At 45.3% G+C, this 27,434-nt stretch overlaps 2 protein-coding genes across 5 annotated transcripts in view; one reads left to right on the top strand and one right to left on the bottom strand.

Moving 5' to 3' along the window:
- Window positions 1–812: 812 nt before the first annotated feature.
- On the bottom strand, window positions 813–27,434 carry Tubd1 (tubulin delta 1). 3 transcript variants are annotated; one of them, XM_059271426.1, is made up of 9 exons: window positions 26,885–27,434; window positions 22,909–23,128; window positions 22,476–22,623; window positions 20,298–20,514; window positions 17,719–17,950; window positions 12,164–12,328; window positions 6,926–7,066; window positions 2,653–2,836; window positions 813–1,311 (listed from the first exon to the last, which is right to left on the bottom strand). In XM_059271426.1, the coding sequence occupies exons 2-9, from the start codon at window positions 23,078–23,080 to the stop codon at window positions 1,209–1,211; spliced, it is 1,362 nt and encodes a 453-aa protein (XP_059127409.1). In that variant the 5' UTR covers window positions 23,081–23,128; window positions 26,885–27,434; the 3' UTR covers window positions 813–1,208. The 3 variants fall into 3 exon arrangements, with proteins under 3 accessions (XP_059127409.1, XP_059127407.1, XP_059127408.1); XM_059271424.1 differs by lacking the exon at window positions 26,885–27,434 and adding an exon at window positions 26,544–26,801; XM_059271425.1 differs by lacking the exon at window positions 26,885–27,434 and adding an exon at window positions 25,348–26,527.
- Window positions 26,962–27,434, top strand: part of Rps6kb1 (ribosomal protein S6 kinase B1) — a 43,975-nt gene continuing 43,502 nt past the window's right edge. The window contains exon 1 of one of the 2 annotated variants that reach the window (XM_059271423.1): window positions 26,962–27,204. In XM_059271423.1, coding sequence (XP_059127406.1) covers window positions 27,064–27,204 — 141 coding nt within the window. In that variant the 5' untranslated portion in view covers window positions 26,962–27,063. The remainder of the gene's footprint in view (window positions 27,205–27,434) is intronic. The other variant, XM_059271421.1, reaches the window with a different exon arrangement.

Genomic DNA, 27,434 nt, shown 5'->3' with positions numbered 1-27,434 from the left:
TGTGAATGCTCGGCCTTATCTTTCGCTTGTCCCACTGGCTCTTATAGCTTAACCGGTTCTCTTCATCTAGGTTTTGCCTGCAGGCTTTTTACCTGTCTTTCCTTCTGTACGTCCTACTTTGCTGTTTCCTCCGTGTTGGACTGGCTCGCGGCTGCCTGGATGGCTGGCCCTGGGCATCTCCCTTCCTTCCTTCCTCATTCTCTCCTCTCTTTCTCTCTTCTCTCTTCTCCCTAGATTCCTCCTCCCACTCATTCTCTCTGACCACCAGCCTCAGCTGTCCATCTTCTGCCTAGCATAGCTACTGGGCATTCAGCTTTTTTTGTTTGGTTGTTGTTGTTTGGTTGTTGTTGTTTTGTTTTGTTTTTTGAGACAGGGTTACTCTGTGTAGCTTTGAAGCCTGTCCTGGAACTCACTCTGTAGACCAGGCCCTTCAGCTTTTTATTAGACCAATCAGGTGCCTCAGGCAGGCAAGGTAAAACAGCACACATCTTTACATAATTAAACAAATGCAGCATAAACAAATGTAACACACTTACATAGTTAAAGTAATATTCCACAACATAGATTTTCACTGAAAATATGCTATCCTCCACTTGAAGTGTTTTCTTCATGTCTGTGGACAGAGTACATAAACTAGAACCAGCATTCTATTTTTTTCCAATTATGTAAGTATTTTATTTATCACTGAAGAAAAAACACAGCAGTAAGTTCTGTGTTGGTTACTCTTTCACACAGCTACTACACTCCAAATTGAAGTCAACACAGCCATCACTACAAATTACTTGTTGAAATAATCTACCTTGAAGAAAGAAAATTGGAAAAAAGAATTTAATTCCTCCAAATCACACATTTATAAATATTGTCATATTTAAAGTGCTTGAGAGGCATCAGTTAGTGGAAAAGTAGTTTTCTTTTGGCAACAGTAAAAAAGTCTCAGTAACAGTTTACCAAATTCAGCATTCCATTTTATTACTTTAACAGATTGGACTTTAGAGCAAGTATTTGTATTTATTTATCTATTCTGAGATAGGGTCTCAAGTAGCCCAGGTTGGCCTTGAACTCTCGATGTAGCCAAAGATGGCTATGAGCTCCTGATTCTCCTGTTTCGACTTCCAGAGTGCTGGGCTCACGCGTGACCTCCACTGAGCATGGCTCAATTCTGAAAATACTTTAGTCCAAACTCCTGTGAGGTGCTTTTCCTCTTAGGGTCAGAGACTACCGTAACTGGCAACCACTTGTTCTAACAATGTAAAACTGTCCAAGAAGTCTTCCTCCTCCATTCCAGATCTTGTGTACTGATGAACGTAGGCTCTGGTGAAAAGCAGAAACTGTCAAAGAAACAGATCCAGGCAAAGGAGAAACCTAAACAATAGACAGCCCTTTCCTGGCTTGTGAGCATTCAAAGCTCACAGCACCTCTTGGGGACCTTCCTTAGGTGCGGGACACTTGTTTACTCAGAATCAGTAAATGGCACTAGCAAACCCCAGCCTGTTTTCACACTCCCTCTGCCTTATGTCCAGAGGACACGGGAAGGCAGCATGTCTGACTCTGTAGTCCTGGCTCAGTACGCTGCAGGAGGTGACTGCCTCCAGATCAACTCTAAAAAGGAGCCCAGAAGGTCCACTTAAGGTCTGACATTAGAACTGAATCTAGGGCTCTGCCTTGGTGGTTTTCTCAGACCCTTCCCACCCAAATGTTCTGGGTCAGGAAAAACACAGTTCCCAGAAGAACTGCAAGGCAGGTCTGAGATAAACTGACATCATAGCAAGAGGAAGAAGAGCTTGGACCAAAAGAGGACTTGGGATCTAGGTGAAGAGGAGATGGGCTGTGGAGCAACCTGGGACGATGACTAGACCTGGGGAATCCTAACCCTGTTCAGTCATCTGGGGAACTGAATGTTGACAGCAAATAACTGTCTATGGGAAGAGGCTGAGAAGCCACTAAGACTTCCCTCAATACATTACTATTACTGAGGAGGACCAGAGTACCCTCCACTCCCTGGGACCTTTTCCTTGTCTCTTCCCAATAACAGGGACAGGACACAGGCCCCCACACATGCTGGTCAAGTGCTCTTCTCCTGAGCAGCATCTCTAGTCCCAAGGATCTTTTTAAAAAAACTCTTATTAGGAAATGTTTGAATCTTGCCTAGAAACTGTTCATTTGGTAAACAACAAGTCCTATATTATAACAGTAGTATAGGAGCTGAGCTGGAGAGATGGCTCAGTGGTTAAGAGCACTGGGTGTTCTTCCAGAAGACCCAGGTTCTATTCCCAGTGCCTACATGGAGACTCACTCACAACCATCTGTAACTCTAGTCCCAGGGGGTCCAACACCTTCATCTGGCCTCCCAGAGCTCTCGGCAGGCCTATGGTACAGAGACATGCACACAGGCAAGATACCCATACACATAAAACAGAAACAATCGTGCAGGACAGTTACTGAGCGCTTTGCTAGCCAAGTGGTGTACTAGGTATTTTGCATGATTACCTCATTGGATGCTTGCTGCGTGGATGAGGGGTAGCCTTCCAGTCTTATGCCCAAGGCTTCACAGCCACATGGTGGCAGCCAGGCTTGCTCCACAGCGCACCCCATGCTTTACCTCGGCATTATCTGGCTGAGGAGAGGAGGTCTGGAGACCTGTCTTTTACTTACTTGGATGCAAACATATTCCACGCCTTGCCCACGATCGTGTCCAGCGGCTTTACTAGGAGCTGGCTGTTGCTGACCAGGGCTGCAGACTTCTCGTACTTGTCGAAGGCTCGCTGGGTTTTCCACAGGCTGAAAGCATGAACAGGCTCCAACCAGGAAGTGTAGAGAGCTGGGTCTTTAAACCCCTCTAGAATTGGAAACACCATACATGAGCAAAGTCCTTCTATACATGTGCGAAGATGTTATAACAGGGCTGACACGATGGCTCCGGGAGTAAAAGTGACTGCTGCTAAGCCTGATGACCGGAGTTCAATTCCTGGGACCCACATGGCGGAAGGAGAGAACCGACACTCTGAAAGTTGTCCTCTGACCTCCACATGTGTGCTGTGGCACATACATGCATGTTATGTCGAGCACACATGTCCACAGGTACACACACATGTTTGAAAAAAAAGGAAAACAGCTAAATTCTGAAGAAGGATAGATAGTTGTCCTCTGACCCCCACATGTGTGCTGTGGCACATACATGCATGTTATGTCGAGCACACATGTCCACAGGTACACACACATGTTTAAAAAAAAGGAAAACAGCTAAATTCTGAAGAAGGATAGATAGAAAGACAGGGAAAAAATTAGGGGGAGGGAAGAAGGCAAGGAGCCCCTCACTCTAGACTCCAGTTCAAGTCTCTGGGCTGGAAGGATGTCCAGTGCTTAAGAAGTTAAGGGCACTGGCTGCTCTTCCAGAGGACCCAGGTTCAATTCCTGGCATCCACAGAGGCATTCACAACTGTAACTCCAGTTCCAGGGGATCTGACACCCTCTTCTGGCAGCTTCAGGCACTTGCATACATGTGATACATAGAAATACATGCAAGCAAAACATACACATAAAATAAAATAATCATAGTACAATTTACAAGATTTCCTGTGAAGACTGTCTGCAAAGAGCGATTTCAAATATGAATGCTGAACTAGCAATGAAGCATGCTTGAGGCCTGCCTGTCTCTGGCTGTCCTTGGGTGTTTCTCCGATGTGACCCTGCAGTCTGGGAACCTCACAAACAAGACTATAAACTTCGTGTACAGTAAAAGCGTGTCTTAACTCCCTGACCATGGGTTTTGTCATCAGCTCAGTCTAAGGAGACCCCTTAGGTAAAGCGGGTCCTTGGTTTTACAGGAGGAAAGAATTTCCAAATGAGCCAGTAGGAAGCAGAGTGAGGCTTTATTGAAAGATGGTTTTTATATAGAGCTTAAGTTCAGGGAGTAACAGAAGGAGGATCTTGGGAGGAGTAAGAGGACAGGGCAGACAGAGGCCCACAGGTGGACAGAGAACCAGCAAATTGTTGTCATGTGTGAGATATGTGCACACAACCCCAACAAACATCCCCATGAGTGTGGATCCACAGAAGAGTTGGGCCTCATTGTCTATATAGTAATGGTGTAGAATATTATTTTAAGATGTGTTACTTTTGTTTATGTTTCATTTGTTTAACTCTGTAAAGCTGTGTTACTGTGCCTGTGTAAAACACCTCATGGTCTAATAAAGAGCTGAAAGGCCAATAGCAAGGCAAGAGGAAAGATAGACAGGGCTGGCAGGCAGAGAGAATATAAGAGGAAGAAATCTGGGAGGAAGAAAAGAGATGGAGGAGAGAAAGGAGGAGGACTCCAGGGGCCAGCCACCCAGCTACACAGCAGGCCAGAGTAAGAGTAAGATTTACAGAAGAGAGAACGGGAAGAGCCCAGAGGCAAAAGGTAGATGGAATAAGTTAAGAAAAGCTGGCTAGAAAGAAGCCAAGCTAAGGCCAAACATTCATAATTAAGATAAGACCCAGTGTATGATTTATTTGGGAGCTGGGTGGCAGGACCCCCAAAAGAGCAAAGACAAACACCAGCATAGTACTTCGGTGATTTTTGAAGTTACTGTCTTCAAGGAGTTGCTAAGGACTTTTAATGAGGTCACAGGGTACCCGACAGATTACAATGAGGGGCAAACTCCAGATCACAGGGAGGAAGGAGTGTAGGGTGTCCTCATTGAAAACGAAGGTGTTAGTCTTGTTTGTGAGATTCCAGAAATACCTACAAGAGGAGGAAGGCCCTGCCCAGGGTCCTAAACATTCAGGCCCCAAGCCTGGGTCATTCTTTTAATATTCCCATTTGAAGATATTTCTTTATAAAATACCCTGTTTATGCTGACAACCTTCACAGCAAATGCTAATCATGCTGGAATCCTGTGTTTGGGTGGTGAGAGAGTGCCCTTTCCTTCCTAGGTCCCCAAATCTCCCTCTTCTAGCCTGCCTTACATTGACCTTGTCAGCTGTGGCCCAGTGTGCATGGACCCACCACCGGATGTGCTCATTCAGGTCCCTAGGTAACCCTTTGAGACTGTACACATCAGGGGGCTGAGAGAGGACACAGTGGGTAAGAAAGAGTGCTTGGTGTACAGGGGGAGCAGGGGTGGGCAAGCTCTGGGTAAGAGTGCTTGGTGTACAGGGGGGAGCAGGGATGGGCAAGCTCTGGGTAAGAGTGCTTGGTGTACAGGGGGGAGCAGGGGTGGGCAAGCTCTGGGTAAGAGTGCTTGGTGTACAGGGGGAGCAGGGGTGGGCAAATCCCTGGAGCTTGCCAACCACCCTGCACAGCTGAGAGGGTATGCTCAGGTTCAGTGAGAGACCCCGGCTCAAAGGAATAAGGCAGAGAGCACCACCCCAGGTCCTCCTCTGTCTCTGCATGCAAATGGACAGGCATAAACTTCCTTACACTCATGGGCATACACCACACACACACACACACACTTAGAAATAAACTCTTAAAATTGTACATATGGAGCCAGGTGGTGGTGGTGCACACCTTTAATCCTAGCACCATGGAAGCAGAGGCAGGTAGATCTCTGTGAGTTCGAGGCTAGCATGGTTACAGAGTGAGTTCTAGGACAGCCAGGGCTGTTACACAGAGAAACCCTGTCTCAAAAAAAAGAAAAGAAAAGAAAGAAAGTTGTGCATATGGCAATTATAAAGACACTTAAGAGCGATTCTCTTGAGAAGCTCATACCCACACTTGCGTTGTTTTATCTTTTCCCTAAATGCCTCTCTTCCTATAAACCCCAGTGCTTAAGTCTGTGTTAATAATTTCTTCTTGAACCAGCAAGATGGCTCAGCAGGGATGCTGCTCCCTAAACCTAATGACCAAATTCAAACTCTGGGACTCACAGGGTGGACAGAGAGAAGCAACACATTGTTTCACCTCTACACACATGCAGTACATATACACATACACACACACACACACACACACACACACACACACACACACTAAACTTCTCTTCCTAAAGGGAGAGGATGTGGCCTCCGTCTACATGAGCATCTGAGTTCCATCCCAGAGACCAAGTCAAGGGAGCTGGGAGTACATTTGTGTGATCCCATCACTGGGCAGTGTAGACCCCAGCCAGATCTAAGTTACTCAGCAAGTGCCAGGTTAGTAAGAGACCTTTTCTCAAAACTAAGATGAAGTGGGGATGATGGCACACATAATCCTGGCACTTGGAAAGTGGAGGGAGGAGGATCAGGAGTTCAACGCCAGCCACAGCTACATAGCAAGTTTGGGGACTGCGTGAAAGACAGGTTCCAAAGCTACACAAACCTTGTCTCAAAACAACAACAACAACAACAACAACAACAACAAGACTGGCTTGGCTAGGAAGATGGCTCAGTGGGTTATCTATTCAACCACTAAATTGGGTTTTTTCATTCTGTTTGATTTTTGAGACAGGGTCTCATTATATAGCGCTGGCTCTCCTGGAACTCACTCTGTAGACCAGGCTGACCTCAAACTCAGAGATCTGCCTACTTCTGCCTCCTGAGCTGGGATTAAAGGTGGCTAAATGCCTAATAAAAACTATTACATTTGCATTTAGTGTGTGGTGGAGGCTGGAGGGTATCTATGGAGTTGGTTCCCTCACCCACCTTTACATGAGTTCCAGGTGCCAAATTCAGGTTTGTAGGCTTCTAAGCCAAGTGCCTCTCCCCACTGCACCATCTTGACCATCCCAGAAGTTGTTTTTAAAACACTCACATGAGCCGCACACCTTTAATCCCAGCACTGGGAGGCAGAGGCAGGCAGATCTCTGTGAGTTCGAGGTCAGCCTGGTCTACAAAGTGAGTTCTAGGACAGCCTCCAAAGCTACACAGAGAAACCCTGTGTCAAAAAACAAAACAAAACAACAACAAAAAACCACCCACATGATCCAAAATATACCGCTCAATTTTTACCTGAACTTATGCTTACCCACATCTGCATTTTGCACGTCTTTCCCACGGAGAACGACCAAGTTGGCAACAGAAGTGTTAAAATGAAGATCCTTGTGGACAGACATTTTGCCAAGAGGTGGAAGGCCTGAGAAAGGAGGCCGCACCTGCCAGTCGATACCTAGCACAAAAGAAAAGCTAGAGAGTTTATACGTGGCTTTGAATATGAGACAAATGTAGCTGCTTTAGGTTGGGTGTGGTAGCACATGCCTATGATCCCAGCACTTGGGAGACAATGCAGGAGAATCAAGTCAGGAGTTTAAGGCCCTTGGAGAACCCTCCCCACGCTGAGGTATGTATTTGATTGTCTGTTTGTTTTTGAGGCAGGGTCACCCTCTGTAGCCTAGAACTCACAATGTAACCCAGGCTGGTCTGGTACTTCTGCTCAGTCTCCGAAGTGCCAAGGGTTCAGGGTTACAGGCGTTAGCCACCATGTCCACTTTTTTTTTTTAAATGGGGTCTTACTATATAGCCCTAAGCCTCAAACTCACAATTCTCCTGCTCAAAGTGCTGAAGTTACAAGCATGCACAGTCATGTTCAGCTTTGAAGCTAGGTATTCAATGACACTGTAAGCTCTCTCTGTCTCTCTGTCTCTGACTCTCTATTGTGTCTCTCTGCCCTTCCCCCTTCTCCCTGGGGTCTACTTATTAAGTAGACATGGCTGTCCTAGAATTAGATATGACCAGGCTGGCCTCAAACTCACAGAGATCTGCCTGCCTCTGCCTCTCGAGTGCTGGGATTAAAGGCATGTGCTACCATATCTGGCAGTTTTACTCTCTCTTGCTTCAATTTTTCATTCCCTTTGTTGGTCTGTTGCTGGGAAATGTAGAGATAAATAGTAGCCATGATAAAAACAAGGCCAATCTTCATACAGTGCATTCTGATAACATGAACCACATATAAACAGATCCTTCCCCTTGGTTTGTGCCATAAATGTTTACCTATATGCTTAGTCATACATTCAAAAATGAAAACATTCATGGCTGGCTATGTAGCTCAATGGTAATGCACTACCTAGTATATGTAAACTCTAAATTCAATCCCTGCACTACAAAAAAAAAATATGCTTAAACTCTATAACGAACTGCAAAAAAACAAAAAACAAAAAACAGAAACAAACCATTGACACCTACAGTTCCCTTTGGGAAAATGACTAAGCAAACTGCACTTAATTGACCTGAGAGAGCTTGGTGCAGGGTGTCTCACCCTCCCTTGAAGAACACTGTGCTCCATGAGATCTTAGCAGGTATTGCTAGAACAGCAAGTACTGGGGCCAAAAGAATTGGAAAACATCACTTTAAAACGTAATCTACTCTCTCCAAATGCTGGCACTGCCATCCAACACGCATAAGCTGTTTCAAGCAGAAAGGGAAAACCTACCTGTTATTTCAAATATTTCTATAATACTTGCTACTAAATAACATCAAGTGATTTCTAGTTAAACACAAAGGACCACATATACACTGGTACACACACACACACACACACACACACACACACACACACACACACACATACACACATTCTCTCTCCCACTCCCATTAAGACAACAAAGGATGTCTTAGCAAGAAAAAAAACAACAGATGTGAAGACAGCATCAGTATAACTTTGGTTACTGACTGAGCAACCAGAACAGTTGAAACTCTGCTCACCTGTTGTAGAAGTCCTGGGAACAAGACAGACATGTCTAACAGCAGAGGGAACAGGGATTTCTGCTCTGAAAAAGCTAAACCATCAAGGCCAGCTTCAGTGACTCTAGGCACAGCCATGCAGAGGCTCTTATGGGAAACTGGGTCACTGTGTGGAAGCTCTATCTACCCCCAATTCTGAGAAGACTGGTACTTGGACAGTGATTCGAACCCGAGGCTTTGTAAGTGTAACCCTGCTTCGTAAGTGTTCCACTACCAACATACAGCCTGAGCGCTCATGAGTTATCCTGATGCTGCCTTTGTCCATCTGGATGCCTTGAGACCCCTCTCTGCTCCTCTTGTAAGACCTCTTATCACCACAACAGACATATAAGGGCAGGGAAGCTTCACTGTGATGTACGTAGTGTGTAGTGAGTGTGCATTAGTGTATGCACAGGTGTCAAAAGATAAACAAGATGGATCATTGGATATAAAGCACTTGCTACCCAAGTGTGAGGATCGGAGTCCAGATTCCAGCACCCACATAAAAGCCAGGTAGGCATGGAGGGCTGCCTGCAATCCCAGCGTTGGGGAGACACAGACAAGGAGTCCCTGAAGCAAGCCGACTAGCCCTAGCGAATTATGAGTTCTGGGCTCAGCACGAGATCCTGCTTCAGTGAATATAATGGAGAATGATTGAGGAAGATACCTGATGTTAACCTTGTGAACTAGCCTCTGCATGCATGGACACACATGTATGTGCACCCTCCCCCACATATGTGAATACACACACATACATGCTCACCACACATAACAAAAAAATGCAGAAATCTTCAAAAAATGAAAAGCTAACAAAATCAAATTAAAGCCTTTAAAAAGTGAGGAAAAGAGGAAAGGAATGGGTAATAGGTAAAGGTGGAAATAAAATTAAATCAGAGCCAAATATTTAGAAACGGGGCCCTAAGTTTCAGAAGAAGCAACTGAAGAGATTGAAATCGGTTTTCCCCGAGTGAGGTGAAGCAGAGGGCGGGTCACTGCTGTGGTCTCCTTACAAATGTGTGCCAGGGAACTCTTCCTAACTGCCGACATACAGTGAGCCTACAGTACCTACCACACTAGGACCAAATCCAGGACCTCTCACATGCAAAAGGTCTGCTGGAAGCTGCAGTGACTTAGTGACTGCTCTTCCAGAGGACCCAGGTTCCATTCCCAGCGTCCATCTCTATCCCCATATCCACAACTGTCTGTAACTCTGGTCCTGGGAATCTAAGGCCCTCTTCTGGCCTTCATAGGTACCAAGCATGTATGTGGTACATAGATATACATACATACAGGCCAAACAATCATACATATAAAATAAATAAAAATTTTAAAAATTGTGTGTGCTACCACTGGGCTATATCCCCAGTCCTTAAGTGACTTAATTACTTGATTTTTTTTCTTTCTTTTTTTCCTTTTGTTTTTTTTTTTTTTTTGGTTCTCCAGACAGGGTTTCTCTGTGCAGCCTTGGCTGTCCTGGAACTCACTCTGTAGACCAGGCTGACCTCGAACTCACAGAGATCTGCCTTCCTCTGCCTCCCTCGTGTATTGAGAGCTGCTGGTAGCAAAAGACCATGGGAGTATACAGCAGGTGACAACTACTGTTCAGAAGGTCAACCTATCAGAACTAAGGGTTCTGTTAGAGGAAACCATCACACAAGGCATTATGGGATTACTGCCTTTTGAATGAATTGGCTGTTTCTTGTTAAAAACTTCTTGTACAATAACAGCTATGATGTCTCTCCATTTACCAAGCATTTCCATGTAATGTGTACATGTAATCTCATGACTACATCTCAATCTCATAGGCACACATAGTTGTGGATAGTCTAGAAGATGGTTTCTTATTTAACTATACAATTTTTATGATTAGAAACACACTAAAATATGCTTCAAAACTAGGTCTATTGTTCCATGTGGACTGTAGATACTTAGAGGTCTTGCTCTCCATCCTTAGCCACTGACAAGGCAAAATTGGCCAAAGTGTCCTCTTAGAACTTTCACAGAGCAGAATCACAGGTGCCTGGCCTTGTTGGATCAAAACTCTTCAGAAGAATTATAGAGAACCAGAAGTGACAGTGCAGGTGTCTGGCCTTGGTTTATCTTAGTCCTTCTAGAGATCAATAGCACCTATGTTGCCCTAAGCTTCCTCCACCAGCCCCTCCCCACTCTGATTCAAATAACAATTAACACTTTGTATTTGTTTCTACACCAGTTTTTAATGCAAGGTTTTAGGCTCAGAGACTAATTATGTACAGGTCCTGAGATTCAGGTGACTAACAGAAAAAGGCTGTTAACTGACTAACCGTGTCTGGATATTATTATTAATCTCATAAATAGAACATGTATTCTTTGCCTTTTCCTTAAATCTCTTGTTGGTTTAAATTCTTCCCTTGTAACCTTTGTAGCTATCCCTTTAAGAGATAGCCAGAACTTTTTACAACCTACAGCTGTTGTCAGTTACCAATTAAGCTGACCAAGTCTTTGCCAAGTGTGACTCTTACAGAATACCTGCCCCTGGGAGTTTACTTTGTAGTTTTCACTAACGAGTTGTTAATGAATGGATGTATAGACACTTGAGGGGGCGGAGAACAAAGGGGAAGGACTAAGAGAATGAGATAAGAGCAGAAAAGGGACAGAGAGGAGCTAAGTATGAGAACAGAAAACAAGCTGTGCAGATAGAATTGACTGAAAAGAATAAAGTGAGTGGACTAAAGAGCTCGGTGTGCTTAGATTCATTTGATTTCTCTCAGGTTAGTATCCCAGCTGCTTGTAGTATCTTCTCCAGGACTGGGGAGAAATCTCCTCAGGGCAGGCACCTGAGGGGAATTTGATACTAGTGTTGGAATTAAAGGTGTGGACCACCACCACCTGGATGTTACTTGATTTTTTTTTTAATTTAATTAATTAATGTATGTGCTTGTGTGTGTGTGTGTTCGTGCATGTAGGCGTGTGCTCATGTGTACCACAGTCCATGTGTGGAGGTCAGAGGATAACTTGTAGGAGTTGGTTCTCTCCTTCCACCACTCGGGTTCCAGGAATTAAACTCAGGTCATCAGCTTGGACACAAGCACCTTTACCCACGGAGCCATCTCACTGGTACATGATTTTTTTCTTTTGAGGCAGGGTCTAATATACCCTAGGCTGACCTGAAACTTGTTATGGAGCTGAGAGAGGCCTTGAATTCCTGATTTTCCTGCTTTTTGTGGGGCTGAGGACTGAACATGGGGCCTTACGTGTTAGGCAAGCACTCTTCCAATCGAGCTATAGCCCCAGCCCCTAACTACTTGATTTTTAAAGCTACATTCATATATTACTTTGATTAAAATAAAATAAAGATTTGCAATAACACTTGTCTTAAATGTCCTTTTGAAATTAAACTGTAAAGCCATCAAGAAGCCCTCTGCAATGTCTCAGCAAGTTTCTGAAGGAGGCTTCTTGGGTAGAAGAAGGGGCCTTTATTTCAACCAGCCTGAGCCAGTTTATCCTCAGGGTTCCAGGACAGGCCTTTCCCAGTATGTGGGTTGTCTATTTTTAAAATAGCTCTTACCTTCTTCCATTTTTGCACTCGAAATAAGCATCTGTCTTAAATGCTTGAGGAGGCCAGCCCAGGTAAACGTGCTGTATGCCAGAGAGTTCTCAGACATCTGTGGAATGTTACGAACACCCAGCATTTTAAATTCGGGGTGGGGAACTAAATGCTCCATTAAGTCTCCTGTAAGGAAAAAACAAAAAACAAAATAAAACAAAAAAAACAAAATGTGAACTAAATTGACTTCATCCACAGTGGTGCCATTACTTTTACACAACCATGACTTGATGATGTTCTGAGTCAAATATATTTTCTCCATCTCCAGAATTGCTTAAACAATAAAATAGTGAATTTTCAGAGACAGTGTCTGATACAGACAACATTTTTGCTTTATTATTATTATTGACACACAGAGACTCACTGTGTAGCCCTGACTGACCTGGAACTCCCTTTGTAGACCAGGCTGGTCTTGAACTCACAGAGATCCATCTGCCTCTGCCTCTGGAATGCTGGGATTAAAGGCATGTACTATCATGCCCAGATCTTTGCTTCATTTTAGAACAGCTGAAAAAGCATACTTATAATGGGTATGGTGGCTCACATTTGTAATCCCAGAATTTAGGAGGCAGAGGCAGGAGGATTGCCCACAAGTTCCAAGCCAGCCCAAGGCTTACATTGAAAGACTCTGGCTCAAAAAAAAGAAACAGAGCAGGCATGGCTGTGCACACCTTTAATTCTAGCACTCAGGAGGGAGAGGTAGACAGATCTCTGTGAGTTCAAGACTAGTCTGGTCTACAGAGTGAGTTCCAGGACAGCCAGAGCTACATAGTGAGACCCTGTCTCAAAGAAAAAAGATGAAAGGGAAGAAGTGGAGGGGAAGGAAGGAGGAAAGTGTTGGAATTTCTAGCTACTCCCCCATGACCTCACATGTGCTGGCAAGATGCTTATAGTCATTGGAGGGGGGGGCTTACACACTGCATGGTCACATGATTTGTGCGCAGTGATCACACAGTCTGTGCGCATGCGTGGCATAGCTATGCAAGCCCATATGCACATGGGGGGGAGAATCTGTAGAAAGCGGGTCACAGACCCCTCTCCTCTCTCTCCTTGCATGACCATTCCCATAGGCCTAAGCACTACCCTCTGGTCTCTTAACCTTAATAAACTCTTACAGTGGGTTTTGTCGTGCCTCGTGGCTTTTCTCGCACGGTAAACAGCCCCGCTTAATGAATAACACAGTACCGCATAACTAACAGAAAGAAGGAAAGAAAGAAGGAAGGAAAGACTGAAAGACAGACAGACAGAAATACCCTACAGCTTACCAAAAGAAAAATGAGTAGAAATAAGAGTGACTAATTGACTAAACTAAGTATGAGCATTAATATGCTTTTCTTGTCATCCTATATTCACTAAATGTTTCTTAGATAATGTTCTAGATCTCGTATTTATCTAGCTAAATGACAATCAAACGTGTTTTGGGATAGAAACATAGTTCTGTGGTAGAAGGCCACCAAACAGACCTTCATGACATGAGGCAGGCCTGGTCCAGCTGCTTCAGAGACTGAGGCAACAGACCAGGAGGATCTTGTGAGTTCAGCAGTTCAAGACCAACCTAGGCAATGGAACAAGACCCAAAATAAAGTAAATAAATAAATAGCCAGAAGAAGAGTGAACAGGTTGCAACAACCTGTAATTCACACCTTTCGGGGTCACCTCCACACCCGCTGGCTTCCTGTGTCTCTCCTCTTCTGCAGTGCGGACTGGACCGACATGCGCAGTGCGCTATATTGACACCTCGCTAGGCCTCTCTGCAGCTCTCTGACTAACGGAGCCTAGCAATCCCTGGACCTGACTGAGACCCTAATCCACTGACTTCCTCCCTTCTCAGACAATCTGTCTTCCTCTTCCTGGCAAACTCCCATCTTGGGCCAGCCCCACTCCCCACTTTTCCTGTCAGAGCCCTGTAGGACATGACACCACATGGCAGCCTGGAGTCTCTGAATTTTCTTTCTCTTCCTTTCGACCTCATCTTCCTGCTCTTCCTCCCAACTCCCTTCATTACTGCAAAGTAGCAACGAAGCTTTAGCCAAACAAAACTATAGTACAGGTCATACAGGTCAGAGAATGTTCTGTCAAGAGTGGCAGCAAACCCTCCTCTGGGTTCTCTCTCTCTCTCTCTCTCTCTCTCTCTCTCTCTCTCTCTCTCTCTCTCTCTCTCTTTTTCCCCCCAAGACAGGGTTTCTCTGTGTAACACTGGCTGTCCTGGATCTTGCTCTGTAGACCAGGCTGGCCTCGAACTCACACAGATGGGCCTGGCTCTGCTGGGATTAAAGGCGTGCGCCACCGCCGCTCAGGTGGGTTTCCAATCCTTAGACACGATGCCAATTTACATTAGAAACCAACATCGATTTTTTTTTTTTCTGAGATTCACTTATTTGTATGGATGTTTTGCCTGCATGTATGTATGTGCACTATGTGCATGCCTGGTGCCCCCAGGCCTTAGGAGAAGGAGCCAGACCTCCATGACCTGGAGTTAGGGATGGTTGTGAATAGGTAGCAGGAACAGAGCCTGGGTCCTCTGCAAGAACAACTGTTCTTTTTTTTTTTTTTTTTGGTTTTTCGAGACAGGGTTTCTCTGTGTAGCTTTGCACCTTTCCTGGAACTCACTTGGTAGTCCAGGCTGGCCTCGAACTCACAGAGATCCGCCTGGCTCTGCCTCCCGAGTGCTGGGATTAAAGGCGTGCGCCACCACCTCCCGGCGAACAACTGTTCTTATCCACTGCTGGTGGCCGGTGGCCGGGTCAGAGGAGCAGCAGGTGGCAAGGGAAGTTCCCGTGTCAGCCCACCAGGAGGCGACCCCCTAATGGGGTGAATCTTGTGAATCTCAGGTAGGCAAGGCCCCCCACACACCCCAAGACCCCAGAATGTCTTTTGCTTCTGCTGTGCCTTCACATGTTTGCTGCTGCCATCTCCTGCCAACAAGAGTTGGCTATGAAAAAATACTTTCTGCTTGCTCAAGTTCTGTTAATATGTAAAAAGTTGCTTAGATGTAAATGTATATGGGCTATTGGGGTGACTTTGTTTTTAATCATGTAAGGGAGAAAAAAAACCATGTTTTTACCTGTACTCTGTAAGAATTTAGCAGAATCACTGTGTGGGGATAGATATTAGAATGAACAGCTGTTTTTTAGAAGTACTTTGACCTTGAAGAATCCCTGTGGAAGATAGTGATTGTTTTGCTGAAAGGGCTTTGCAGTCATCCCATGACTTTGGTCACAAGACGCCTCAGGCACACCTGAGGCTCTTGTATTAGTGCATATTGCACACAATACATAATAAAGGACTAAGGTCAAGGATGCAGGTGATGCTCTCCTTCAGTAAGCCTTGTAAATTAAGATTAGGGACCTTGGGGCTGGAGAGATGGCTCAGAGGTTAAGAGCACTGACTGCTCTTCCAGAGGTCCTGAGTTCAATTCCCAGCAACCACATGGTGGCTCACAACCATCCATAATGAGATCTGCTGCCCTCTTCTGGCCTACAGACATAACACTGTATACATAATAAATAAATAAATCTTTAAAAAAAAAAAAAAAAAAAAAAAAAAGATTAGGGACCTTGGTATGAGGAAATAGTTTCTTTGTGTAACAACCAATAAATATGCTTTTGTGCAGCTGTTCAGGGTTTAGTCCATCAGAAGAGGCTGGACCTTCCTGCTGCCACATAGGCCTTAAAATTTGATCTTGGAGTGCCTTCTTTCTTCAACTGACCATGGAAGAACACAGAAAGAACATGAAAGAATAGAGAATAAAGAGGGAACTCATCAAAAGCTAGTGTGAATGTCTTTTTCCCTAAACCCCCTCAGATAGAAAAATCTAGTACACACCAACTCTGGGGATCTGCCTTTGGGCCCTGTGCTGCTGGAGGCTGACCCCCCAGGCAGCGACAAACCACTAAGCCATCTCTCCAGCCCAACCCCATTATTTCCGTGAACCCCAGATCTATATACCTTTTATCTGTGGGGTGTAGCTCAGTGGTGTAACATTTCCTTAGAGTGTGTAATACCTTAGCCTCTCTCCCCAGGTATACAAAACACACACATTTCCACCCAGTGAGTACTTCATCAAGTGCTCACTGTAGTGCGTAGCCATTCCAGCTTTGACCTGGAAGTTCCAACCCATTGAGGCTTCAGCAATGGTCACGCCTACAAGGCAGGGCTGAGAGAGGACCCTGAAGACCCGAGATCCGGATGCGCGGGCTCTCTTGGTTCCTGGACCCTGGATGCTGGAGGTAGACCAAGCAGAGTTCTCCAGAGAACTCCGCTGGACTGTGCCACACCTTTCCCAGACTCTGTAAACTATCCCTTCGCTTGTAAGTTACCCACAAAATAAACCTCCCTTTTAACTACGTGGAGTTGCCTTAATAATTTCACCAACAGCTCACTATTTGCCTTACACAGTTTTAGGTCCTGGGAGAACGGTAGCTCCACAAATGGTGTAGTCAGTGAGGAGCTGTTATGCCCAGATTGGGACCCCAAAGACATCACCACAGACCTTAGGTACAGAATGCAATAGCATGGTTTATTTCTGTTTGTTTACAAGCCGCGGGCAGGGAAGCTCGATCCAAAGCACTCACTCAGTAACCGTGAGGCCAGGAGGAACTTGCTTTTTCTTTGTGTGGCTAGCTTTTTAAAGGCAAAATCCACAAGCCCTTCAGGGGGGTTGGGGGAGTTTTGCATGGGTGCAACTTGGATTGGTTTATTTTTATCTCTGTTCTCTTTTAATTGGGTGAGGGTATGTAACCTTTGAATTGACTGGTTGGTGGTTACAATTTATTACTTTGGGGGCAGTCCAGCACAAGTCCCAGGCTTTGTCCTTGAGCCACCATGGGGGCTGGCTGGCCAAGCACGTACTGCACATAACTCTAAGTTGGTGAGGGGCCCCAGAGAGTAAACATCTGGCTGAACTTTGAGCAGTCAGAGTACGTGCAGAAAGGGAGCTACTGCAAGGACTATGTCTTTTGTTCATGGCCCTCCCAGAGACTGCTTGCTCAAGTCTCAGGAAACTGAAATTGAGGCCTGATCTCTGAGAGAAGACTGAGCAGCCTGTTATGGCATCTGCTTGGTCCTTTCAGAGCATCTAGCTCAGTGGTTCTCAACCTTCCTAACGCTTCAACCCTTTAACACAGTTCCTCATGGTGTGGTGACCCCCTAACCATAAAATTATTCATGTTGCTACTTCATAACTGTATTTCGCTACTGTTACAAATGGTAATATAAGTATCTGTGTTTTCTGATGGTCGTAGGTGACCCCTGTAAAAGGGTCATTCAACCTCCAAAGGGGTCTTGACCCACAGGTTGAGAACCACTGATCTACACACTCACGTTGTATGCTTTTGAGAAGTTTAGTAACTTCTTAAGCTTTTCAGTAAGACAGTTCAGAGATGAAGGTGGGTCTGAAGGAAGACTTTTGGGTATATCTTGGCAGTATCTCCAGGTAAAGGGGAGGAGACAGCAGAAATCATGTTGGGGCTTTCAGAACATACAGCTTTTCTACACATAACAGAGGGGTTGAGTACCTAGTGGATTCCTGCGGTAGTGAAGCGAGCCGTCCTCAGAGTACGTAGGCTGGAACACGCTCCCCAGCTGATGGGCAAGAACTTGGTTTAAATCTCTGAAGGAGATCTGCTTGATGTTCATCCGTTTGGCACAGATCTTGTGGACGACATCATTTTCGTGAATGAGGAGGGCATCCGAAGACCGGTACAAGTGAGAGAGGGTCAAGATGGAGTTGTAGTTCTGCACGATAACCTGGAGAGAAAAGGGTCAGAGTCAGGAAAGGAGGAGTGAGTGATGAAGAGTGCAGATTCCAGCTGGGAGTAGTGGCACAGGCCTTTAATCCCAGCGCTTGCTTGGGAGGCAGAGGCCGGTGGATCTCTGTGAGTTTGAGGCCAACCTGGTTGTTCTACAGAGCAAGTTCCAGGCCAGCCAGGGCTACACAGTCTCAAAACAAATAAGAAAACAAAAAGTCATTGCTACCACACCTCTTTCCTGAATCATTTTCTACATTTGGTCTTTCTATTAGGAAATTGGTATGCATAAGACTTTCTTCTCGACAGGCAGTGCTGGCGCACAACTTTAATCCCAGCACTCCAGGGGTAGAAGCAGGTTGATCTCTGTGAGTTTGAGGCCAGCCTGGTCTACAGAGCGATTTCCCAGACAGCCAGAGATATACAGAGAAACCCTGTCTTGAAAAACAAAAGACAAACAAACAAAAAATTCTTCTCAATAGAAAGAAATTAAGATGGTTTGAAGGCTAGCCACAATACCATGAACCCCAACATGAGGTTAAGGGTCCTCTTTGCTGCACCAGAAGAACCAACCCAGAAACGGGCTCCCGAGAGATGTGCAGTCGGCTTTGAAATTCCTTGTTGATATTCTTACTACTGCCTGGTACTGGGGATAGACTCCAGGGCTATAAACAAGCTAAGCACATGCTCTAATGAGTTACATTCCTGGCCATCATCTTTGGAAATTCTTCTCCCTTCACCCCCCCCCTTCTTCTCCTTCTACTTCTAAATTTTTATTTATTTATTTATATTTTATGTATGAGTGCTCTGCAGGTATACCTGCATGCCCAAAGAGGGCATCATATCCTATTACAGATTGTTGTGAGCCACCATGTTGTTGCTGGGAATTGAACTCAGGACTTCTGGAAGAGCAACCAGTGCTCTTAACCGCTAGGCCATCTCTCTAGCACCCATTTTTTTTTCTTTGAGACAGGGACTCTATTATGTAGCTCTGGCTATCCTGGCAGGTCTGGCATGTCTCTATATGCCCTACATACATACATTGATCTCACAGAGATCTACCTGTCTCTGCCTCCTGAGAACTGGGATTAAAGGCATGCGCCACTATGACTGGCTTAATTTAAAAAAAAAAAAAAAAGACACCTCAGCTATACATGCTGGCACATGCCTGTAGCTGGATTGGGTGGATGGGTCTTGAGTTGGAGGTAAGTCTGGACTGCATAGTAAGACTGTCTCAAAAAAACTAAGACCAAATGAAACAGAAAGACTTAAGAACAAAGAATACTTCATATATTTGGAAAAATGTAACCAAAATTAAATGAATTGTTCACATAAATATCACAATCAATCCTGACCTCAACATTCCCAAAAAAGTGAGATCCATTATTTATTCATGTTCACTTTTTTTTTTTTTTTTTGGTTTTTCGAGACAGAGTTTCTCTGTGTAGCTTTGTGCCTTTCCTGGATCTCGCTCTGTAGACCAGGCTGGCCTCAAACTCACAAAGATCTGCCTGCCTCTGCCTCCCAAGTACTGGGATTAAAGGCATGCGCCACTGCCGCTTGGCTATTCATGTTCACTTTAAGAACAAAGAATATGCCGGGCGGTGGTGGCGCACGCCTTTAATCCCAGCACTCGGGAGGCAGAGCCAGGCGGATCTCTGTGAGTTCGAGGCCAGCCTGGGCTACCAAGTGAGTTCCAGGAAATGCACAAAGCTACACAGAGAAACCCTGTCTCGAAAAACAAACAAACAAACAAACAAAAAAAAGCAAGAACAAAGAATATAAGGACTAGAGAGATGGCCCAGTGGTCAAAAGCACTGGATTCTCATCCAGAGGACCAGGGTTTGATTCCCAGCACCCACATGGCAGCTCACAGCTGCCTAACTCCAGTCCTAGGGGATCTGACACCACATGGTGCATGGACATACATGCAAGCAAACACTCATGTACATAAAATAAAAATAAATGAAATTTAAAAAAGAAAGAAAACATACGATGATCGAATTATTGAGCATTTACCAAAGAGGAATGGTATATGACCATATCAGACTCCTACTTGTGCCTAAATCAATTTAAAAAAAAAAAAAAAAGAACAAAGAATATACAACATAAAACTTTCAGTTAAGGGCCAAAGAGATGGCTTAGTGGTTAAGAGCATTGGCTGGTCTTCCAAAGGGTCTGGGTTTGGTTCCCAGGGCCTATATGACAGCTCACCCCTTATGACCCCAGGACCAGAAATCTTATACCCTCTTCCACTTGGGCACTAGGCATGCATGTGTGCACATACATACAAACAAGCAAAACACTCATCAAAATAAATATCTAACTTTTAATTAACATGTTCATACCTCGCCAGTTCCGTAAGGCCATATAATCTGATTCATTTTCAAGGCACTGGAGTACTGGTCTTGTAACTTCTGTGTAATGAAGGCTCCCAGCCCTGATCCTGTTCCCCCAGCCATACTCATGATGATGAAAAATCCACTCAGAGAGTCACATTTCTCCACCTCCTTTTGGATTAAGTTCATCATAGGCTCTTCATGCTTCGGGCCATGCACAGAGTACCTATGCCACGGCAGAAGAAACAAGCGTAGTACCATCATTTAACCAGAGGGAGGTGCTACACTAGAAGGAGAAGACTGAGGAGACAGTGGTCTTTTCAAAGCTCTGGGAGGGGGGTCTCATGTAAGTACCGGTGCCCCGACTGACAACATTTAATAGAGACAGGTTAAATATATTTAACAGGTGAAGAAGATGGCTAGAAGAATAAATGTACAGGATCTAGGAAATATATATATATTTATGTTTTTCAAGAAAGGGTTTCTCTGTGTAGCAGCCCTGGCTGTCCTGGAACTCGCTCTGTAGACCAGACTGGCCTTGAAAACACAGAGATCCGCCTGCCTCTGCCTCCTGAGTGCTGTAATTAAAGGTGTGCGCCACTACTCATTGGCTAAAAGTTCTTTTTTAAATGAGAACAATGGGATTATTTACTTGTTGCTATTATCATCATATGTATGATGTGTGTGTGTGTGTGTGTGTGTGTGTGTGTGTGTGTGAATGTGGGCCATGATGCACACGTGTGGAGGCCAGAAGATAACTCTACGGAATCTGTTCTGTCCTTCTACCATGACTGAACTCAGGTCCTCAGGCTTGGCAGCAACTGCCTCTCCCTACTGAGACATCTCTCGGGACTCATATATCGTGGGAGAGCAGCCCAGGAGCTCAGGATCCTGCTTCAGCCTCCCAAGTGCTGGGATTACCTGGTCCTCTGCAGAGTCTCCAGCACAGCAGAACTCGGGGACTGCTGCCTTGTAACAGTCCTTAGAGCTGGATGCCTGGGAGGTAAGGCTACTGTACTGATAGTTCGCTGAGGGATAAGGGAGAGGGAGGAGACCTGGATGCTGGAGATCCTGGTTTCACCACGGCCTTTACCTGAGCACAGGCACAGGGAGAAGGAGATCAAATTCTGAATATTTATTTATTTCCTGGTGGTAACGGAAGTTGGTCCTGTGCCTCAAAGATGCCGAGCGAGGGCTCTACTGCTGAGCCAAATCCTTGGCCCCTTTGTTCATAGACTTGTAACTTTGAGACAGGAGTTTGCTGAATTGCTCAGGCTGACCTTGAACTTGCTCTATAGCTCAGGCTCACATTGAACTTGAGCTCCTCTTGCCTCGGCTTCCTGAGTAGCTGGGATTATAGGCTTGCATCACCAGGCCTGACCCATTCTAAACTGTAATTTCTTATTACATGTATATTTACGGGAGGGCATACCCATGTCATGGCACATATGTGGATGTCAGACGGAGTCGGGTCTCTCCTTACACCATGTGGGTTCTGGGAACTGAACTGAGTTCATCATGTTTGGCAGGGGTGCCTCTACCCTGAGCCATCTCCCTGGCCCAAATTCTTAATTTTATTTTAGTTTTGCTTTGAGACAAGACTTGACTAGGTAGCCTTGAATGGCCTGTGTGGTGGTTTGAATTAGAATGGCTCATAGGCTCATATATTTGAATGGTTAGTTACCAGGGAGTGGCACTACTTGAGAAGGATTATGAGGTGTGGCCTTGTTGGAGGAAGTGTGTCTTCAGGTAGGCTCTGAGGTCTCAAAAGCCCAAGCAAGATCCTATGTCTCTATTTTCCTGCTACTTGTGGATCCAGATGTAGAACTCTCAGCTACCTCTCCAGCACCATGTCTGCCTGCATGCCGCCATGCTTCCCACCATGATGATAGTGGACTAAACCTCTGAAACTGTAAGCTTTCTTTCGTAAGAGTTGCTTTGGTCATAAAGCTAAATAAGACAGTCTGTAACTCACTATGTAGACCAGGCTTTGAATTCACTGAGTTCTGCCTGCTTCTACCTCCTCAGTGCTGGAAAGAAAGGTGTGCACCACCGTACCAGACTCCAAATTGTAATATAACACTTTCAAGATTTTGAGCTTGTTGTATCAATTATTCACCTATAATGGCCTGAGTGTTTAACTGTACAGCTGTAATGTCACTGAAAGTCATAAGGAGCTGTTCTTACCCATATGCCCAGTTGTTCCCAGATCCTTGTCTCTGACAAAAGCATGCATGCTGACCGTATTTCCATCGACCAGACTGGGCAGCTCTGGATAGGGTTTGATTGATAACTTTAGGTTCCATGTCAACAAGCACGGCCCGGGCAACTGGAACTAGAGCAGGGAAAAATATCGTATGTTTTATGTCAGTACCACAGCGCACCAACTTCTAAGTCCCTGAACCATATGGCCAGCCCCAGAGTCAGTTCTTTGTGTCTTCGTTTTAATTAGGGGTTGGAGGCAGAGTACTTGCATAGCCTGCTAAGGTCTTGGGTTCAAACCCCAGCATGGGGTGGGGAAAGAAAAGCAAAGGACCTCCCTAGTAAGATGGAAGGGATGGGCTTAGATACTTTGAAGATGTTCACATAGAGTAAGGAGAGGGCTGTTGACCACACCTACCTCCATTTTCTTCCTCTCTGAAAAATCTTTCACTGCAAGATGCTTGATATGCCTCATTTTCTCTCTTAGAGCAGAGTCCCTGGGAACAGTGTGAGTCTCTAAATAAAGTATCAAACACTTCAAAGCCAATCTGGTTGCCACACTGCCCAAGCTGCACTGTTACTATTGACATGCCAAGCCACCGGCTAGGCCTCTTCTAAAACACAAGAGAGTGGGTAACCTGCAAAAAAAAACACAGACATGAGAAACCACCACATTACTAACAAGAGCAAACATATGCCATGTGTTAATGATATAGATGTAAGGGGCTGGAGAGATGGCCCAGTGGCTAAAGCACATGCTCCTCTTGCAGAAGTCCCAGGTTTGGGTCCCGACACCAACACTACTGCCTGTAACTCCAGTTCTAGGGGATCCAACACCCTCTTCTGGCCTTCCAGGGAATTGCACGCACATGGTGCACATATAGGTATGGAGGTATTCACATACAACATCAAAATAAAATTTTTAGAAAATGAAAAACTTATGTACACAGGGGCTGGAGAGATGGCTCAGAGGCTAAGAGCATTGGCTGCTCTTCCTGAGGTCCTGAGTCCAATTCCCAGCAACTACATGGTGGCTCACAGCTATAATGAGATCTGGTATTCTCTTCTGGCTTACAAGCATACATGTAGGCAGAACACTGTATATGTAATAAATAAATAAATCTTTAATATATATATGTACACTAACAAAAAGTAATTTTTTGTCTGTGTATGGAGGCACACATCTTTAATTCTAAGGCATGTGGAGCTCTGTGAGTTCCAGGCCAGCTCATAAGACTGTCTAAAATGTGTGTGTGTGTGTGTGTGTGTGTGTGTGTGTGTGTGTTTGAGACAAGGTCCCAGGCTGGCCTGGCTTTGAACTCACAGAGATCAGCTTGTTTCTGTCTGTGGCGTGCTGGAATTAAACATGCAGCACCATGTTTGGCAATCTATCATTCTCGACTCTGCCATCAAAAAGCACGTCAGGGGGAGCTGCAGGAAGAAGCAGCATTGAGGTTTATCAAGAATGGGTTTTAACGGATTTAAGCAAGGGTGTTGATGGAAAGAGAGGCATTTAAGAGAAGGATGTTGCATCCCCAGGGTGAGGTGTGAACTTCTCAAGAATCACATTTAAGTGTTTTAGCAACAGTTACATATATTAATGGGATTTTGTTGTCTTTTTACTTATTTATGTTTGATTTTTTTTTTTTTTTTTTGAGACAAGGCTTCACTATGTGGCTCTGGCTGTCGCTGTCCTGGAACTCTCTATGTAGACCAGGCCAGCCTCAAACTCACAGAGATTCTCCTGCTTCTGCTTCCTGAGTGCTGGGAATTTATTCTTATGTGCATATTTTGGCTATGTGTATATCTGTCCACTACATGTGTGCAGTGCCTTCTGGGGCCAGAAGTGGGTATCCTATCCTTTGGGACTGCAGTTACAATTGCCTTGTAGATGCTGGGAACTGAACCTGGGTCCTCTGCAAAAACAGCAAATTCTCTCAACTACCAAGGCATCTCTTCAGCTTGATTTTATTGTTTTCTGACAATACATTGTCAGATGTCTTAGACTTTCTAAGAGAACGATTTTTCTTTTCCTCTCTTTTTTGGTGAAATTACAAAATGGTTCCTAGTGTCACTGATGAGAACAACAGGCCAATAAGGTAAAAACCATATGGCACAAAGGTTAAAGGAAGACCACATTTGCAAGTCACATGCTCTTAGGCCTTAAGCATGGCTCATTACTATTTTAACCTTCTTTTTTTTGTTTGTTTGTTTTTGTTTTTCAAGACAAGGTTTCTTTGTGCAAAACTGACTCTGTAGACCAGGCTGGCCTCACACTCACAGAGATCCACCTACCTCTGCCTCCCAAATGCTCCCAAAAAACCACCCGGCTTATTTTAACACTCTTATTTGAAATAGCTCTATATAAAAGGAATACTGTCTCTACATAAGCAACTTTCACAGAGATTTTTGTTAATAGTGTGCATGTGTGTGGCCCTTGCTTTCTGCCGGGTTTGAGGCTGGTCTCTCTTTTGTTCGCATCTGTGTATCAGGCTAGCTGGCCTGTGAGTCCAGGGATTCTCTGTCTCCACTCCCCTTCTTTCCATAGGAGTGCCGGGATTACAGATGTATGCTACTGCATCTGGTTTAAAATGGGTTCTGGAGATTTGAACTCAGATCCTAACACTTGCACAGCAAGTCCTTTATTCCCGGACCCATTTTCCCAGTCGCCTGTGCATCCCATTCCTGACCTTCCCATGTTCCTAAATTTTTCCTGTCTTTCTATCCTGCCTCCATCTAAGCATCTAGTCATTTAAAGACATTCTCTTACTCTATAGAATTTGGGGGGAAGGATTACTGTACTCAAATTCACTCACACACACAATTCAATAGTTTCCAAAATATGATTTGTACTCACCATTTTCCCCAAGTATATTTTCAAAAGAAACCAAAACAAAAATGTTCGTTGAGGGAGCTGTGTAATCTCGAGAACCAGAGTTCAGATGCCAGCACCCACAGAACAAGCCAGGTGCAGGCCTGTAGTTTCAGGTCTGAGTTGGTGCAGACAGAAGGATCACTGGGGATGGCTTCCAGCTTGGCTGAGAAAACACTGCCCCAGGTTCAGAGAGAGGAAGGGAGGGAGGCAGGGAGAAAAGTAGAGAGAGAGGAAGAGAGGGAGAGAGGGGGACAGACCCTGTCTCAAAGGAATATATGAAGAGTGATAAAGGAAATAAAGTGATAACCAATCGGATACCCTCTTCTCCTCTGCATTTGCATAAATGCTCACATCCATACACATGTGCATATACACTCTCACACAAATAAATTAGCTAATATAATGTTGACCGAAGGAATTCTTTGTATTCACTTCACACATGGATACCAGAAGTTAGCTTAATAACCGAGCATCCATCTAATATTAATTTTTCTGTCTTCCAAGAAAATGACTTATTTATTCTTTTTCCACCAAGTACCTTCTAGCCTGGTAAGTACAATTAAGATCAATAAGGAATGTTTTATGTTTAGTTCCAGTATTAAAACTAAGTTGGAGTCGGGCATAGTGGCTCATGCCTTTGATCCCCAGCACTTGGGAAGCAGAGGCAGGCAGCCCTCTGTGAGTTCAAGGCCAGCCTCGGAAAGAAAAGAAAGAAAGAAAAAAAAAATGGAGCTTAGAGAAAGGCCAGATAAAATATTAAAGTAAGTCTTTATTATTTTTATACAACAAAAGAGGGTTCTTCGTTTTGAGACGAGGCCTCCCTCTGTAGCCCAGTCAGTCCTGGACTGGCTAACTAGTCTGAGCCGTCTTCAAACACGTGACCTTTCTACCCCAGACTCCCTGAGAGCAGGGATTACAGGCTTGTGCCATTATGCCCGGTAAATAGTATTTTTGATAAACGCTTCACATCAAGTCTATGTAGCCCTGAAAATGAGCCGAGGCTATCAAACCAGATTAAGCCTGCATTGTAGGTAATACTATTCTCATTTTACAGATACGGAAATTGAGTTACTGAAGGGTTATGAAACTTTCCAAAGCCACCGAATTAGCAAATAGCAAGGCCAAGACGCTGTCTTTGCCTTTCTGCCCTATGAGCTCCCCATTAGCCCCACACTCACTGACAACTCTCCGGCCCGCAGTTTCAGTTCGGTTCAAACTTCAGAAGACCAACCCTCTCACTATGCGCATGCTCACTTTCCATACTCTCTCAAAAAACTACCGAGAACGAATGAATGCGCATGCTCCTTATACGAAGCGCTCTGCTGAGTTTTTTTTTCCCCCCTTTCCTTTCCCCCTCTTCTATTTAGAAAGGTTAATCACGCATGTTCAATTTTAATTTATCAACTTCAGATATGGCACGCATGCTCGGTGTCCAGCAAAATGCCTTAGACAGTAGCGCGCATGCTCTACTTTCCTGGCTTGGCTTCGGTTGGTGTTCTGCGCATGTTCCTGCCAGTACCTGGCGCCGGGAGATAGTGCTACGCATGTCCGCTGCCCACTGTTGGCTTCACGGAACCTTGTACGCATGCTCCGGGGCTGAACTTGAGGAGCCAGTCTGGGGCCTAGGCGCAGACGCATTGAGTTTAAGCAGCCGGTGATGGCGGCAGCAGCAGTGGAGTCTGCGGCGGGTCCGGGCCCATGAGGCGACGACGGAGGCGGGACGGCTTTTACCCAGCGCCTGACTTCCGAGACAGGGAAGCTGAGGACATGGCAGGAGTGTTTGACATAGACCTGGACCAGCCAGAGGATGCAGGCTCTGAGGATGAGCTGGAGGAGGGGGTGAGGCCCGGGGTCCCGGGGGATGGGGGGACGAGGTGACAGGGCCGGGGTGGCGGCGTGGGCCCTGGAAGCCTGGTGTGTCCTAGGGCGCGGAGACCCGGGGGGACGCGAGCGGTCTCCGGGAGGAGCTGCGGCGCCGCGCGGCCGAGCGAGCCAGCGAGGGAGCGGGCGGGGCGGACCTGGCCCTAGGTGTGAGGCCTCTGCGGGGCGCGCAGGTGCAGGTCTCGCCC

This window comes from Peromyscus eremicus, chromosome 8a, assembly GCF_949786415.1.
Source record: "Peromyscus eremicus chromosome 8a, PerEre_H2_v1, whole genome shotgun sequence".
Lineage (NCBI taxonomy): Eukaryota > Metazoa > Chordata > Mammalia > Rodentia > Cricetidae > Peromyscus > Peromyscus eremicus.
The sequence above is the reverse complement of the archived record's forward strand: the minus strand, read 5'-3'. Positions and strand labels throughout refer to the sequence as shown.

Coding starts and splice junctions, on each gene's coding strand:
- Tubd1 (XM_059271426.1), bottom strand. CDS start 23,080: ATGTCAATAGTAACAGTGCAGCTTGGGCAGTGTGGCAACCAGATTGGC. Junction 22,624..22,908: donor CAGAGAGGAAGAAAATGGAG/GTAGGTGTGGTC, acceptor TCCCTGCTCTAG/TTCCAGTTGCCCGGGCCGTG. Junction 7,067..12,163: donor GAGTGCAAAAATGGAAGAAG/GTAAGAGCTATT, acceptor CTTTTGTGCTAG/GTATCGACTGGCAGGTGCGG.